At 33.8% G+C, this 16,863-nt stretch overlaps 2 protein-coding genes across 3 annotated transcripts; both read right to left on the minus strand.

Annotated features, from left to right (window-relative positions):
• Positions 1-764: 764 nt before the first annotated feature.
• Positions 765-2,064, minus strand: LOC126694713 (MYB-like transcription factor ETC3). Of its 2 annotated transcripts, none has more exons than XM_050391172.1 (3): positions 1,737-2,064; positions 1,114-1,195; positions 765-1,019 (listed from the first exon to the last, which is right to left on the minus strand). In XM_050391172.1, exons 1-3 carry the CDS (start codon positions 1,804-1,806, stop codon positions 932-934), a joined length of 240 nt encoding a protein of 79 aa, XP_050247129.1. In that variant the 5' UTR covers positions 1,807-2,064; the 3' UTR covers positions 765-931. The 2 variants fall into 2 exon arrangements, with proteins under 2 accessions (XP_050247129.1, XP_050247128.1); XM_050391171.1 differs by having other exon boundaries at positions 1,114-1,198; positions 1,737-2,055.
• A 5,615-nt stretch (positions 2,065-7,679) lies between these two features.
• On the minus strand, positions 7,680-10,263 carry LOC126694714 (protein translation factor SUI1 homolog 1). The gene is made up of 5 exons (XM_050391173.1): positions 10,097-10,263; positions 9,245-9,331; positions 8,463-8,668; positions 8,295-8,348; positions 7,680-7,940 (listed from the first exon to the last, which is right to left on the minus strand). Exons 2-5 carry the CDS (start codon positions 9,279-9,281, stop codon positions 7,896-7,898), a joined length of 342 nt encoding a protein of 113 aa, XP_050247130.1. The 5' UTR covers positions 9,282-9,331; positions 10,097-10,263; the 3' UTR covers positions 7,680-7,895.
• Between the last annotated feature and the right edge of the window lie 6,600 nt (positions 10,264-16,863).

The raw sequence follows: 16,863 nt of genomic DNA on the forward strand, positions 1-16,863 counted from the left end.
AGTTTTATTTTGATCATTTTCATCCTTCCACATTTACACTCACCCCTAATGCTTTCATCCATAACTCTCATTAACCGTTTAAAAACAATTATTTAAAAATAATAAAAACTATTTGCATTCATTTCCTCGTATTGAATTTTTTGATCTTTAAACCACTACTTACGTGACTTACAGATTCATTATGATTGCTTTCTCTCATAATTAAGAGTGTCACTGTAGCTAGTCTCATAATGTGATTATCTTGTTTAGCATTAAGTGTCATTGATTACATAAAATGTTAAAGGTATTATAAGTTTTGTTACATAAAACTTACTAATTAATGTGATAATAAATGTAATTAGTGAGCTTCAACCATATATAATACATATCAGTATAATTATAAGCACAATGCAGTAAAATTTATGGTATTCATAGTATTATTCTAAAATAATTAGTACTAAAATTTTTATAACTTTTTAGGGCAGATTAAGAGAACCTTCCTTTCAAATAATTTATTTGATTCTCTCTACATATGAGTGTGGAAGGGATGAGATAGAAAAGAAGTGTATGTATATTAGCATTACTTTTCAAGATTATAATCCAAACCCTACTTCAACCTATCTCATCCATTATATGTCACTTAAGAAATAAAATTATTTTCTTCTAGCAAAGAAAACAGACCCACAAAAAAAAAAAAAAAAAAAAAGAGTTGATAATAATCACAAATTTTAATTCGTTAGGGCATGGGCTCTTTACCTTCTAAAGACAGGAAAGAAATACATCCAGACGCGTTAAATATTGCGTTTAATATATATGTTACAAGACGTTTATAATAATAATAAATAAATAAAAACCATATCTAACTCCAAAGTTCCGAATGACATCCAATTTTTATTGATCACAATAAAACACTTTTTTCTTTTCTTTTTTTTATAAATATCTTAAAGATATATCATTCGCTTGTGGAGTATCTTGAATTCCAGTATTTCTCAATTTCCTCAGCTGTTCTTCCAGGGATTCTACCAGCAATTAGAGACCATCTGTGTAATTTAAGCCACATGCAATATTAATTAGTACAATAAAATAAGAAAAGAATAACACAGAGAGAGAGAGAGAGAGAGTATGTGTGCGTACCTCTCACCAACAAGATTAAACATTCTTATAACTAGTGTCTCTTCATCATATGAGAATTGTAGCTCAGTCTCTTTATTGTTATCTTCTGCAGCAAATTAGTACAGTGGTCTAAATGAGAAAACACAGGCATATATGGGCATATATTTACTATTTAGTATCCGTGGAGAGAAAAGAACACAAAAAAGAGAAACAAAACTATCAAACCGGTTAATATCTAGGTATTAAGGAAAGGCTTTTTTTAATTACAAACAAGTTTTATATTTTTTTTTTCAACCCCATTAAAACATCAAAAGAAATTTAGTAGTAATATTATTATTCCTCAAAAGAAGATTTATAATGGATACAAAAGCAGAATGGCCATCAGTATTGAAATGGGTGCATAGAAATTTACTTTATGTTACATGAAAAGCATAAACTCCATAAGAGACAAGACAAAAAAAACAAGCAAAAGAATGATAAACTGAAGACATAATGACGAGTTTTAACTTTTTAAAATTTTTACATTATGGATTATATAACTAATACTCATAGCTAGCCTTATTGATATTAACTTTTAATTTATTACAAAAAAAAAAAAAAATGAAAAAGACAAGGACATTATTGACATTAAATAGAGGGGTCACCTTTAGAGTCCAAAGTAGTAGTAGTAGAATCATCGGTATCAGTAGAAGTAGAGTGATCCAAGGAAGCCATATTTTATGCTGAACAGAAAGATATAGAGAGAATTTAGGACTTTAGTTGTCAGTAAGAAGAAGCTATGGGAGATATGTAGGTTTAGTCGTGGCTCTTAATCTTAAATACTGAGCCCTAGAGAGAAAGTCCTCAAGTGAAGAATGGAAGGTGGGAAAAAAAAAGGAACATAGTAGGAGTAGAATGTTAGTTGGCAAGGGTCGCTGTGTTTGGTGACTGAAGTGATTTATTTAACAAACACTATATTAGAGCGTTCAGAACATACTCAATTCCTTAGGGAATATAGCTACGAGTTTTATATAACTATACAGATAGTCCAAACTCCAAAAATATTATTTAATTAATGTGCTTTCGAGTTGAGACACCTATGTTAAGACATTAATTTGGATTAGACATGACTCTGTTTAGCTTGTGATCATAAAGTCCTTGTTTGTATTATTTAAAAACCAAAAGCAAAGCTAGAAAATAGGGGGATAGGTTCGAGTTTTCTTCAACTTAGCTTATTCAGTCTTCCAATTGAAATATAACTTGTATCAGACAGAAATTCCATTCAATTCAAACCGTACACATGATCACCTAAGTTTCGTTTATTTGATGATGTTGTAATGTACTTTCAGATTTTGAAGAGGTTTCATTTGATCTCCTTGTAGTACTCATTACATTTGTTGGTCCATAATGAATTTCCTATCCATATGTGTTATCCAATCATCGTCAAATAATTATCTTCAATATGTAGAATATACTTTCTTGCAGATTTTTTTTTTTTTTTTTGTGCTTTTATTCTCATGATGCCTGTCTCAGTTATGCCCACACAAAATTATTCTTAATTTTCCAGGCATGCAAAGAATTTGATACTCTCTCCACTATCAAATTTCCTCGAAACAATGAAATAGGTCAAAGATGGCATGAGCACTATGATGCTTTTGGGACCTTTAAACATCATTATGTCCCATGGTGGACGGTCAATATTCTCATTAAGTGTTTAATTTTACGCCACAATCTCTTTTGTCGCAGGAAAAAAATGGGCCCGAGATGAAGCATGCGGTTAAAGCAAACCGTAGAAATAAAAGATAAATTGAACAATCTTTGGCACGTTGTTTATTAACTAACATATATTCATATTAGAATCAGAATAATTTTTATTTGTTAGAGATATCAAGGGTGAAGAACCGGACACGTTGTAATTAGTTTAGATATAACCTATTATGAAAACAAAGTAATCCTATAAAGTAAACCTAATCCTATATTTGAAGAATAATGCAAACTAACTTAATTAGAGTTAGTCTTTTCATCAGGTCAAATAATGCTAATCCCATCTCTCTCTCTCTCTTCCTCTCTCAATTTAAATGCAAATTATACTTATCATCACCGTATATTAATATATATTAAATCCTATCACACCAAAAATTATCTTTTTAAGTTATAAGACTCTTAACTCGTTACGGCATTTGAAGTTTGAGCAAATTTGACAACTGAAGAAGACTTGTGAATTATATTACCAAACACCATTGACCAATTGATCCTAGAACAAAACGTCAGGGATAAGGCATTTTTTTGGCTCTTAAAAAACTCCAAGTTGTTAGATTTGTTCTTATCTTAATCAAAGAATCTCTACTGTTGTGTAATAATATTCTTAGGATTTGAATCGATAACTGTAAAATTTTTGTTCTTTTATTAAGATATATCTACTATCGTGTAATAGTATCCTTAGAATTCAAATCAAAAACAATAAATAAAGTTATTACTACTGTTTCTGCTCCCAAAAAAAAAAAAGTTATCACTACTTTTGTGTAATAGTACCTTTACTATTCAAATCAATAACAATAAAGCACACATACAGAGAACAAAATTTTTTACTTAGTTGCCATTATATCTAAATTCTATATATGTGTGTGTATATATATACATACACTCATACAAAATCGATGTAGTTTTGAGCTCCTATTGCAAACGTGAGTGTACAAAACTATTTTACTTGATGCACCTTCCAGCCGCCTCACTATGCAAGAAGTCCCCGGTTATTTCTTACAAAAATACTCTACATCCAACATGCATGTAATTTACTTACTAGAAAAAAAAAATTATCACGTAATTGATCCCCAAGTTGCTATGCCCAAATTGGTGACCAAAACCTACAAAGACTGTATGTCTTTGTTGTATTTTACGTGTATTTGAACTATATTCAAAGTGCATTTAAATAGACATACAGACTAGGATAGATAGTGCAACAGTACAACGATAGTACGATAGTGTAAATACTGGTATACTGAATTTACACAAGATATGGTCTAGGCCTTGGACCTATATGCTAACTATTATAACAGTTTCCCTCAAACTTATGTTCTATTATGCGAGACAAACTTGAGTTTTGATAAAATTTCGCGGAAGCATCCCAATGGAAGGTGCTTGGTGAAGATGTAACCTAGCTAAGTAATCATGCATGGGGGGGAAATGGAGTGTACTTGCAGGGCTGTCTTGGAGCAAGTGGTGACAAATGAAGTCCCAGAAAATTTCAATGTGGGATATGTTCATGAAGGATGTCATTGTGTGCAATATATTTGGATTACACTCTAATTGTCATAATAGATCTAGGATAGGAGACACCTAGATCTTGCAGAAGCCAGATAATATATAGCCACAAGAGCTCTTAGGTGGTGTTAGCAAGTGTTCTATACTCACAGTTAAGCAAGTCAGATACTTTCTAAGTTGTTCCATAGCCATCAAATTGCATACTGACGGAAATAGTAGAAGCATAGTGGAGCCAAGTAATGATAATGATGATTTATGCTATCCCAATCTTCAATAGTTGAGGCAAAGTCATTATCATATCTGTCTCCTCCTTGTTCTTTGTGGGGGCCTTACATTTTTAAGTGACAAAAATCCAAAGCTTATATACCTTCGAGGAAACTAGGCATAGCCCAAGCCCAAAAAGAGTGATTGTGGTCATTAAGAACTATGTGGATAGGGGAGAGACATCATTTTGTGCCATTTAGAGGTTTCAAATGTACAAAAGGACTAAAATTTTCAAATTAGCTCAAAAACTTGGTAAAATGCACACGATCAAAGTCAATGGTCAAGGCAGTCAATGAGTAACGTGGCATTTGACTTGGCCTTAATGTTGACATGGCACTTGATATCGTGGTAGCTGATGTTGCCCTTTGATGACATGATAAGCAAATTCCATGGTAAAGTGTGGTAGTGACACCTAACACATGGTAGGACAAAGTGAGGTTCTATTGTTAGCCATGTGAGCTGAGGCACATCAAGCAAGACATATAAGTGCATGAGATCTCACGATGGTGTGTGCTTCAATTCTCACACGCGGCACGCCTAACAATAGAGGTCTTCCAAAGCCTAAAGCAGCATGCGAAAGCATTTCTAGATGATTTTCTTGTGAAGTAGTTCTAGAACCACAAATTATTCCACAATTTTGTTGTCACAATTCTAACGTGATAGATTATGAGTGGTTAACTATCATTTACACATAGACCCATCATTTTTTCTTTACCAATCACACTCTGCCATGTCACAGTTGTAACAAGAAGTTGTGAAAAATTATGTGGTCCTAAACTTTTCCTTTCTTGTGCGCCAATCCTTCAATCTAGGAGGTTGTTGTCTCCAATCGATGAGTGTACAACTTGGATCCAACAGGGGCATCATTTTAAGGGCAATAGAGACACCATTGAATGCTGCAGAGGAAGATACCGAAAAAGAAGAGAGAAATTTTCTAGAGAGGCTCTAAATACCATGAAATAGCTGGATGTCTCTGTTGTATTGTATGTGCATCTAATTGTATATAAGAATGCCATTATATAGGCATACAAACTTAAGACAAATAGTACAATATATAGTACAATGATAGCACAGGAATGGAACAACGTTAAACAAGATATGATCTAGGCTTGATCTCTTGGGGTATATGCAAACCATTCTAACACCTACATTCTCGACATTAGTTTCTGTAATGTCAAGCTTCCCTCAGGAAAAAAATTGCAGCCTTCCCTTGTTTTGCTTTAAGCATTCTCACCTTCTTAGAGATGCAAAATTCTATTCGGGTCAGTTATGGGTAAGCACCAAACCATTGAGAGTTTAGACCACGTGGGTTAGCAACATTTTTTTTTTTTTTTTTTTTTTTTTGGTCTACTGGCTTTACGCAATAATAAAATACCCAAGGTTAAAATATAAAATAAAATGATAAAAAAAAAAATTTAAAGAAGAAGAAGATGAAGAGGAGGAGAAAAAAGTAAAGAGGATCACCCTGAACCCCAGACTAGAAAGGTTCTCTAGTACAACAGTAATAGTAACTGTCTACCAACACCAAATAGCTTTTTTTTTCTTTTCTTTTTCTTTTTTTCTATCAACACTAACCTCCCCCAACAAGAATATCTAACTGTAAAAACTAAAAACATACAATCCCACAAATTTTACACCACGGTCCGACAAAAAGTGGCCTGAACCTACTATTTCTAAGTTCTAACCCATATATTTCTCAACCAAAAATTAATAAGTTCTAAACCATATGATTCACAAAAATAAATAAATAAATTCTAACCCATATCCCTTCCCAAGTCCTAGACTCCTAGAGCCTAAAATCCTCCTCCTAAATCCTACCCCTTCTAGAAACACCCACTCCCACTCTGCATACCAATCCGAATTCCAGAGTCTTTCATATATTAGGACAATGTTGCAACTTAAATATGATAGAATTGAAGTAATGTGGACGAGAGTCAAAGGACTGCCCGTAGGAATTTAACAAACTAATAATACTTCGTGCCCGTTTTGTTACAAAGCAGAGAAGACTTGGATCAGCTATTATAATTTTGTCACTTTGCAAGAGCTGTTTGGTCCGGTTTTTAGCTTTTCTTAAAGAACAGAATTTATTGTTCCTGGACGGTTACAAAGCTGGCTCTGATGAGCGGTTTAAACAAGAGTAATTTGCACATTTCGTTAGTTAAGAATGGTTGGTTCACACCTGCTCAGATCTATATTTTATATGTTTTTGCAATGCAGACGTTCAAGCCTAAAAGATACCTTTTTCTTTTTTTGATGAACAAGCCTAAAAGATACTAATTCAGCAGATACATGACTGGCAGATTTTGTTGTTGGTGGAAGGGGGAAAAAATACCCCACTATTTAAATCTTCCAATTCCCTCTAAGATGTGAGACACAAAGATATATATATATATATATATATATATTTTTTGAATGGTTTTATACGAGTTGGATTTTGTAAATGTTCTTACTTTAAATAAAAGGAGAACCCTTCCCTCTCTGATGAACTGGCGGTGCTCTCTAAAGTGCAAGGAAATTGCTGCTTGTTACGGTACCACACATTAATAGCCATGAACAGAGTAGCTACTAGATACGCAGCTGAGGGAAGCACTCTTACTCAGCATACCCCATTCGGACGGTGTAAAGAAGAAATGGCTATTATCTAGAAATCAATTTCAATCTACCAGATTCAACATCAACAAACAACCAAAATATGATAGGGTACCCTCCATTGGGTACAATAAGCCTAAGCCTGATAGAGGAACTGCTCATTCATCTCACGCCTTTTACTAATCTGCCCTTTTGTGAAATACATATTTCATAAAGTTCACTAGCTTAAATTGCCATTGCAATATGACTATGAATTCTTGTATTGTACAAGAATTCCATATGTGGATTAGCTGGGAGTACAAATTATATGGTTAAGCAGGGATTTAACCTATGACACAAATTCAAACACATTCAAACATGCGGATTGCGATATTCATGACCAAGGATATCTTAACTTCCAAAGATCACCTTGGACTCATCAGTTGAATCTAATCTAAGCCTCAAAATTATAGCCATGTAAAAAATAAACAACAATTAGCAACATGACCAAGACCTTAACATCCAATTTTGACAGTGCTTGTTATTAAGGATGGAACAAGTAGTAATAAGTTCCATAATCATCCCACATTACACAGCAACTAGAATACTAGAACACACCAGAAACAGAGTGTAGAGTATTGAACACACTAAAACCTTAAGATAACATGACAGAAAAACACTTGGATAGCGTCTGGAACATATAAGGGCATAAAGCTTTCAGTTGCAGCCGCTCAGAAACCATGAATTTTGATATTTTCTTTCTTCACAATTCCAGCCTGTTATCCACAATCAAGACAAAAGAAAGCAAAAATTAGGACTGAACCACACCATATTTTCTACTGCAACAAGTAAATTAATTACTTCATTTTATGCACATTTCAAGTCCAGAAAACTAGATTTTTTTTCCTTCCTATCCCACAAATTTATTGCACCTTTATTTTACCTCTGAAATTGTCAGCATGCAATTCTTTATTTATCAAATGTCATCATATGGAGAAAATAAAAGAAAAGCAAGCATTTTAATGGGTTGTTACCATTTATCATGGCATCAATAATATATTCACCAGGAAAAAAGATCACCAATACATTTAACTTTGTCCTAGCAAATCTAAGATGTGGTAAGTAGTTACCTGGACAAGGAAGGTGGAAACATTCTTCCTCTGATCACCTTGAAGTTGAATAACCTGTACACACACAAGAATATCAGAATTTGAGAAGAGCACAACAATTATTAGGTTACAACAATTATTAGGTTTGGAAAAAGGCAAACATGAGCAGAGCATAGGTCTACAGCCTACCTGTCCTAGTTCGGGGTCCTGGACTACGGTACCATTGCAGCAAAATTCCTTCTTAAGGTCTTTGAGTATCTTGTTGTAGCTGTATTCTTTCTTCAAACCCTGCACAGTTGTCAGGCTCTTTCTACCGTTCCGCTGCTGTATACGAATGTGCACATACTCTTTTGTCCCAGCACCGGAGTCCTCAGCATTTGCGTCAGCAAACGGATCTATACCCAGCCCACAAGGACAACAATCTAATTAGAATTTCCATTGGAGGAAGAGGGAGAGAGAGAATTTATATCGGAGAGGCACAACTAAAACAACCTCATTCCCACCACTCTATGTACACAGCTAACATAGAGTCAAATTTTTTTTATCCTCATATTTATTTCAAACACAGTCATGGCTTTACCATATGACAATGTCCCAGCCATCATGTTATAATCAGTGTAGTATGGCTTTTTCAAACAACTTGGCACTCAGAATCCTTAGTGTATTTTTTTTCATCATATGGCTGACTCCAACTAACCTGTTGTGAATCCATGGCCAACCCAAAAATTTAGGGACTAAGGTTTTGTTTTTTGTTGTTGTTGTTATAAGTAAAAATAGAAAAACATATTTTGGAAATATTTTTTATTTATTTATTACATTTCACATGGGGTAGAGGGGAATTGAACCCTGAACCCTACAGGTCATTAGCTGCACTCAAAATCCTCTCTAGAAATTTTTTGCATGTGAAGATAAGGAAAATTATATGACATTTAATTAAGAGCAAAAATCAGACAGAAGAAAAGTAGGCATACCAAAGGCAGTAGGAATTTGGGAGTCGAGTTCAGACATGAAACTTGGCTGATTAAATTGAACCAACTAACAACCAGAATTCTTCAGACCTGAATTATAAGGTGAACCCACATCAGAATGCCAAACAATGATGAACATATATAATAAGGCCTGTTATCATCATATACAATTATAACTACACGTGTTATCTCTCATCAACCATACCACACTTCCAAGTAGAAGACTCAGGCAAAACAAAACAACAATCTATATGAAAAACAAAACAGGGTTACAAGGATCAATTGGGCAAATTCAGAAACACAAAACCTTATCACTACACTAAATCACAATCAAATTCAATTACACAAACATACAAATTGATAGACAAATAAAAATTAAGCAACAAAAATCCAAAAACAAGACAAACCAAACAAAATAAAAGCTTTGATCGTATGATGTTTAACTCCTAACACAACAAAATCCAAAAGGGTATTACCAAAAAGAACCTAGCACAAGCCACAAACTTTACCAAAAACAAAATAACTCATCCCAAATCGTACATAAACATTAAAAGACATGCTTGATCTACCTGCAGAGTTTCACAAAGTCTCTTAATTAAAGCGATAAAAGAATAAAACTTTAGGACCCATACACATAATTACATACCTTTTCAGTTAGATTCTAAGAAAAAAATCAGACAAAGACCAAATTAGAAAGTTGGATACGAAACGCACAAAATTTAAACACGAATCATGGCATCCAAAGCCAAAATTTGAATTTCAAAATCGAAACAGATTGAAAAACGAAACCCTAAATTAACCAGAATAAAAGATCGGATCGCGAAGAATTGTGAGAGGGAAAAGGTAGAAGAGTACCAGATCCGAAGGTTAGAGTTTCGAAATTGGGCGTCGATGGTGAGAGGAGGAAACCCTAAAATTCGGATAGATAAAGACCTTTCTCTCTCTCTCTGTGTATCGCTCGCTCGCTCTTATAGAAGGCTGTTTGGTGAGAGAGAAAAGTGAATGGACATTAGAGGTTTTGACAAAATATATAGCGCATATAATATTTGGAAAAGTCTGAATTTTTTATTTTATTTTTTGAATACATTTATTTTTTCTAAAAAGGGTGTGTAAGGTCGGTGACAATCGCGCAATGAAAGGAAAGGGAGTGTGTTGGTTCACAATTTCACCTCACATTATAGGAATAAATTTTAAAAATTAATAAATAAAGGATAGGTGGTGGTAACTTGGCCCATTAGTCAACCCAACCAATTTGAGATGGGGGAGAATCAAAATTTGTGGTGTTTCGAAATTGCGTGACTAGATTGGTTGATTACAGTGGTTTTATCGGGTGATAGGTGTTGGTTGAATCACAGGAGAGAGAATATAGATCATTTACAGCAGGCTCAACCAAATTTTAACGAAATTCACCCATGTTAGTTGGTGTTATTTTTTTTTCTTTTTCTTTTTTTTAATTTTAAATTTGGTTTGTTTGGGTTGATGTGAGTTGATCTAGGTGGGAGGATAGTGGCTAGGTTGCCATGAGTGGTGGACGACGGTTTCTAGGTCATGATTTGGTGGTGCCTCACACGGTGGTTGGTCACAATCTAAGGGTGCGGTTGATTAGTCTTTTTTTTTTCCTAATCTAGCTTAAAGGGTGGGTCCTTGGTTTGTTTCTTTTTTTTTTCTTTATTGTTGATCAAACGTGGTTGGTTTGATGTGTTGTCGATGGGTTTAATGGATGTGGTGTGGTTGGGTTTGTATGAATTGTGTCTTTGAGGAGTTGAATTGGTGACTATGGAGAGACTTAAATTTGAGAAAGAATGAGGTTAAGTAATTATAATAATATTTGGGTGAGAGAAAATAATATAAAAATATAATAGTGATAAAGTATTGAAGTTGATGTAGTTGTCTACAAATTAGCTAAATTAGTAAAAATGAGATTTTTATAACAAATTTGGCTAAACCTGTATTGAGGCAAATGCTAATGCTCTTAAAGGGAGAGGGGCTAGCCAAAGAGGGAGGGGTCTAGGGGGGTTGAATGGAGGGAGAGAGAAAGTATAACACTTCTAGTTGCAGAATTACAATTGTCAATGTCAAATCTATGGTTGTCGGTGTCAAATTTGTGGTCTTGGATTCCATTAGGGTGGATGCATATTTGTAATTAGAAAGATGAACTATCAAATAAATGGTGGGCAGATATATGAGTAGCCATAGGTCGGGTTTGAAGGCTTGAAATTTGTTGCCAATTGCCAAATTTGTTAAAAATATATGTTTTTCATTTTGAGCCTATTCATATCAATCTCTTCCCTAGCTTCGATCTCCCCCTACCCCTTACCCCAAAATCTATCTATTCCTTTTGTTGGGCTATACTTGGGATTAGGGATTTCAGATTCAAAATTGAGCCCCCTCATGTGTTTACATGAGTCATTCTACAAAAGTATTTTTTTTTTTTTTTATAATCAATGTCATATGACATCCACTTTGGCATCCAATTAGCATTATCACATTATTTTAATCTCTCTATTTGCCACATTAATTTTTCATTCACTGCTTAACCACAATGATTATTTTGACACAATAATAAAAGGTTACGACTAAAGGGACACATTCGAAAGGTTACAAACCATTTTGAATTAAGGGGCAAAGGGTGAGAAATAAAATTATAATTAAACCTTTTTTAAAATAAAAAAAGAAGAAGAAGAAGAAGAAAAAATACTTAGAAACAAAAGTGTTTGGTTCATGACTTTAAATTAGATGAATACTATTTAATTTAAACATAGGGACCAAGACTGGTCAAATGTCGTGGATTATATAGGAAGTAGACCCATCACTCGACCTAATCAATATATCGGGGTAGAGGAAACAATATATGCTGTTGTCCAACTTAATCGAACTACTTAATTGGACTGAATTTTCAAAGCAATGTTCAATTATAATGGTTTCATTGGGTGAGGGTTTCAATTGATTGTCAAGGGAGAGAAGTTAAGGGAGTGAGACTAATTGGAGGGAGAGAGGGAGTTAACATCGCAAATTTATGGTCACAAGTGTTGGATTTACGAATTTTAAATTAAATAGAGGAACTGTTGAATGAGGGGTGACAGATATATGAGAATGTCAAGTTTGAAGGTTGGAAACATGTTTCCAACTACCAATCTTGTTGAAACTGTTTAGGCTTGTCACTAGTTTGAGTCGAATCTGATGGATGGGCTAAGTTTCAAGTCTTGTAAGCAGCCCTAGTAAAACGGGATCAAATCTTAAAAACAAACTCCACCAAGGGTGTAGAATGCCATCAGACTATTAGTATTACTTTGGCCAGTGGCTTAAGGCTGCAGGTTCAAACCTTATTTGTGCAAACACCCCATTTTGCACCGTCTTTGAACTTCATCATGGGCAAAACCGTCATTTCACAACTCGAGGAAAAATTGCAATTTTAATTGGTATATCTTCAAACTCTTCACATAAAGAAAATTTAGAGGTTCTAACAATCAAAATAATTATCATGAGTTTTAATCAGACCATCGGATTGAAGGTTATGACTTGATCAAATTTCAATGGCTAGTACATGTCCATGTGATTAGAATGGATCACATATGACCATAAATAATTAATTACGATTGATTCCTATGGGAATTAATTTTAAGTGATGACATGTTGAATTATAGTGGATTAAGCTCAAGATAATTGCGAGGATCCATGCACTAAATCAAGTCATCTATATAACTCTATATATATAATAATAGGTAAAACTGAGAGAAAATCCAATTAGATTTCAAATTGGAATTAAATTAGAGCCTCATTTTACGCCATGTGTCACATCTAATCTAAGTTTTTAAATTTTTGTGTCAAGTGAGTTAATTCAATATAAAAATTGGATTTCAATTAGAGTTTAATTTTGTGTCATGTGTCTAATCTAATCCAAGTTTTTTTTTTTTTTTTAAATTTTTGTGTCAAATGAGTTAATTTAATATAAAAAATGAAGAGTCCAATATAAGTAAACCATAAAAAATATAATTTTTGAATGATTTTATATTTATGGGCATTTTTTTTGTATAACTAAAAACAATTCAAGTTTATAAGTCATATATATATATATATATATATATATATATATGTATTAATAGCCAAAGTTAAGAGAAAATCCAATTAAATTTTAAACTAGAGTTTAATTTTGCAGCACGTGTTTCATCTAATTTTTAAATTTGTGTTTCAAGTGAATTATTAGGTGCAAAAATTAAAGAGTCTAAATTCAATTAGATTCTAAATTGAATTTTAATTGGAGTTCAATTTTGCACATATGTTCCATCTAATTTTTTAATTTTTGTGGCAAGTAAATTATTGAATGCAAAAACAGAAGAGTCTAGATGTAATTAGATTCTAAATTATATATATATATATATATATGTAATTGAGATTGTTTTTAAATGTATCCGTGCATATGCACGAGGTTACACACTTGTATATGTTAAAAAATGTCTAATATTTTTAAATTATTTCTAAAATTATCCTTTGAATCAAATAATAAAGTTATATTTAAAAATATTTAATATTTAATAGCATTATATGTCTTAAAATGGCTAAAAATCAAATTTAAAATCGTGTTACTACTCCTAATTGATCAGAAAAGCGCCAAATTCAAGACAAAACCGAAGTAAGGGCCTAGGATCGAAGTGTCGATTAGCATTTGGATGAGCACTTAGAGCATTCTCATCAGCTCTTCTATAAAAAAAAAATGTCATTTTGACACACTAAAAGCCTACTTTATTATTTTACCACATCATTTTACAATATCTCATTTATCAGATGTTTTATTCATCCCCTCTATACATTAAAATAATACTTACACCACATTAAAATAATATATTAAACTCCTACAACATTAACAACAACTCCTCCACCACTACCGCAACAATACCGACAGCCACCACCGACACAAACCCACATCCACCAACAACACCTTAAAAAAAAAAATCCCCAACAACCCAAAAATTAACCACCACAACTACCCAATAATCACCACCACAACCACCAAATTGCCGCCACAACCACAGTATCACTATCACAACTAACTCACAACCTACCACATTCACAAACCTCAAAATCCATCCCAAATCAAACAAACCCACAGCTCAGGCAGTGAGATCGGCTTCAGGCAACTTTAGGCGAGATTGGTTTCAACGGCTTGAGGTGGCTTTAGGCGAGATCGGCTTCAGGCGGCTTAAGGATGAGAGAGGAAGAGAATGAGAGTGAAGAGGGAGCTATTGAGGACGACTATGGCTCTGGCGAGATCGGCGAGATCAACAGTGAGATTGGCGGCTTCGGTGAGATCGGCAAGAGAGAAGAACTCAGATGCAAAGAGAAAAGAACGAAATCATATGAGAGAAAAGAACGAAGATGAGAGAAAAGAGAGAGAGAGAAAGTCAGAGTGAATATATGAGAGAGAAAACCCGGTGAATAAACAAATAATAAAAAATTTTGGCATTGATATCCATACCGTCTCATATTTGAGACGGTACTGTAGCATGTTGCAAAATTTTGACACATTTAGAACAGCTCATGAGACTTGAATAGTGGTGTTTGGTGTGTCAAATGCCAAATATTTGGCATTTAACACACTTGATGAGAATGCTCTTAGCCAGATGCCACTTTTTTAATATTGATCAACAGTTGAATAAACCAGATTGATTTTTCAAAATTTAGCTAGCTAGCTAGTCTTATTTCCCTATAATTTCAGTTTTGATCAAATTTTGAAATTGAAATCTAAGCCAGTCATTCTAGAGAGTCTCTTGCACATCCAAAACTCATCATAAGGCCTATCTTCCTCTATAAATAGAATGGAGATTTAGGCCTTGTTTGGATTTTGCAAAACTGAGTTTTGTTAACTCATAACTCAAAATTTGTGGGGCCCACATAAGGAAACACTGTTTGGATGATTTTTTGTTTGTTCACTTAGTTAACAAAACTGAGTTTTTTGAGTTTTGAGTTACCAATTTCAGAAACACCAGAAGCTTGTTTTCAAGTTATGAGTTTATTAACTAAGTGGCAATTTTCGTAATTTTTCTTTCCAAATGGGTCCCATAGCAATGTGTAGTTACATCACTGCAGACCCACAAAAACTCCAACTGATATTTTAGCTTAACTTTCCCAACTACCCAAGCTCACTTTCTTCATCTCACTTTCCCTTTTCCTTCTCCTAAACCCACAACAACTAAAGCAGAGCTCTAGTTCTGCCAATCAGCACCTTTAGCCCAAGACAAGCATTCACAGCTCTGTGCACCGATTTTCGTTTCCGGTGAGACCTAAATTCAACCCCTCCATATGTTTACATGCCCGAAGTTGCTGGGTTTTATTTTGATATTTTTTGTTTTTTTCATGTTCCTCCATTTCCATGTTCCTCCATTTTTTGTGTTGTGTTTACTGAGACCTTGGCTCACTTGGCTGTAACTTGGTTTGCATCGGATCGTGCCTTGCATCGGTTTTCTTTTTTTTCTTTTTTTGGGTGTTGATAGAAACATAGACAAAAGAAAACTCAAGAGAAACATCAAAACAGAGAGAGAGAACTGGCTTGCGATATGCGTGGGTGTGAACTGTAAATGGATGGTCGGGATGAATTGCAGCGGTTTCCATCTCAATCCTCATAGATCTCCCACTTTCTTGCATAGATCCAATGCATGCTTCATCAATTTAAGAAAGTATACATTTTCTTCCTCCCACTTATTGCTGAGTGGTCCACCAACTATGAGTGTGATAAAATATTCACTCAAGATAGAATATATTTTTCCCCTTGGATGTATTTTTCCTCCGAGAATATAGCTTTGCTGGGGAAAGGGGAAATGAGAAAAGAGAAAAAATGGGGATGAAACCTTCTGCGAGTAGGCTAACAGCTTTGCTTTGACCAAGTAACAAGTATGGGGCCCACAAAAAGTTGAAAATTTTGAGTAATGACAAGTTAAGTGATGTGTGCCAAATGGGCAGGTATAAGAAATTGGGGTATTTTAAGTGATGAGTGATGAGTGATAAGTGACGAAAATTGAGTGAGAAGTGATGAGTGATAAAAAATAAAAATAAAAACCAAACAGGGCCTTAAAATTCAAGGCACTTAATTCACATAGAGCTATAGGAGGAAACTTCAAAGTTCAAAGTATGGTTATAAAGTTGTTGGCGATCCTTCTCTTGAATGCGACCAAAACTTTAGTTGCATTCCCCTCTAGACTTCTAGTTAGGGAGATTTACCAAAATTATATCCAAAAATCTCCATTGTATGCAGGTCGTATTTCATAACCTCTTGTGTATTTGATCTATTAAATTCACTTATAATTTTAAGGTACATATTTTTGTCATGATGATATGGGTTGATTTAAGATTGAAACATGTTAATTTTTTTTTAAAAAAAATCACATGATGTTCTTGAAAAAAATCACATGATCATATGATATTATTGAAACAATTCACGTGATCACATAATGTTCTTGAAATAACTCATGAGGGTTAGCTCTTAGGCTAGGTCATTTGCCTAAGTCCCCCAATTAGAAAAATGATCCAAATTTTATTCAGTAAGTAATTTAATATAATATAATAATGGTTAGGTTTTCGTGTTGGCTTATATTCCATGATAAGTTTTGTGTAGTCATTTCAAGATTACT

The sequence above is a fragment of the Quercus robur genome, chromosome 8 (assembly GCF_932294415.1).
Source record: "Quercus robur chromosome 8, dhQueRobu3.1, whole genome shotgun sequence".
Classification (NCBI taxonomy): Eukaryota; Viridiplantae; Streptophyta; class Magnoliopsida; order Fagales; family Fagaceae; genus Quercus; species Quercus robur.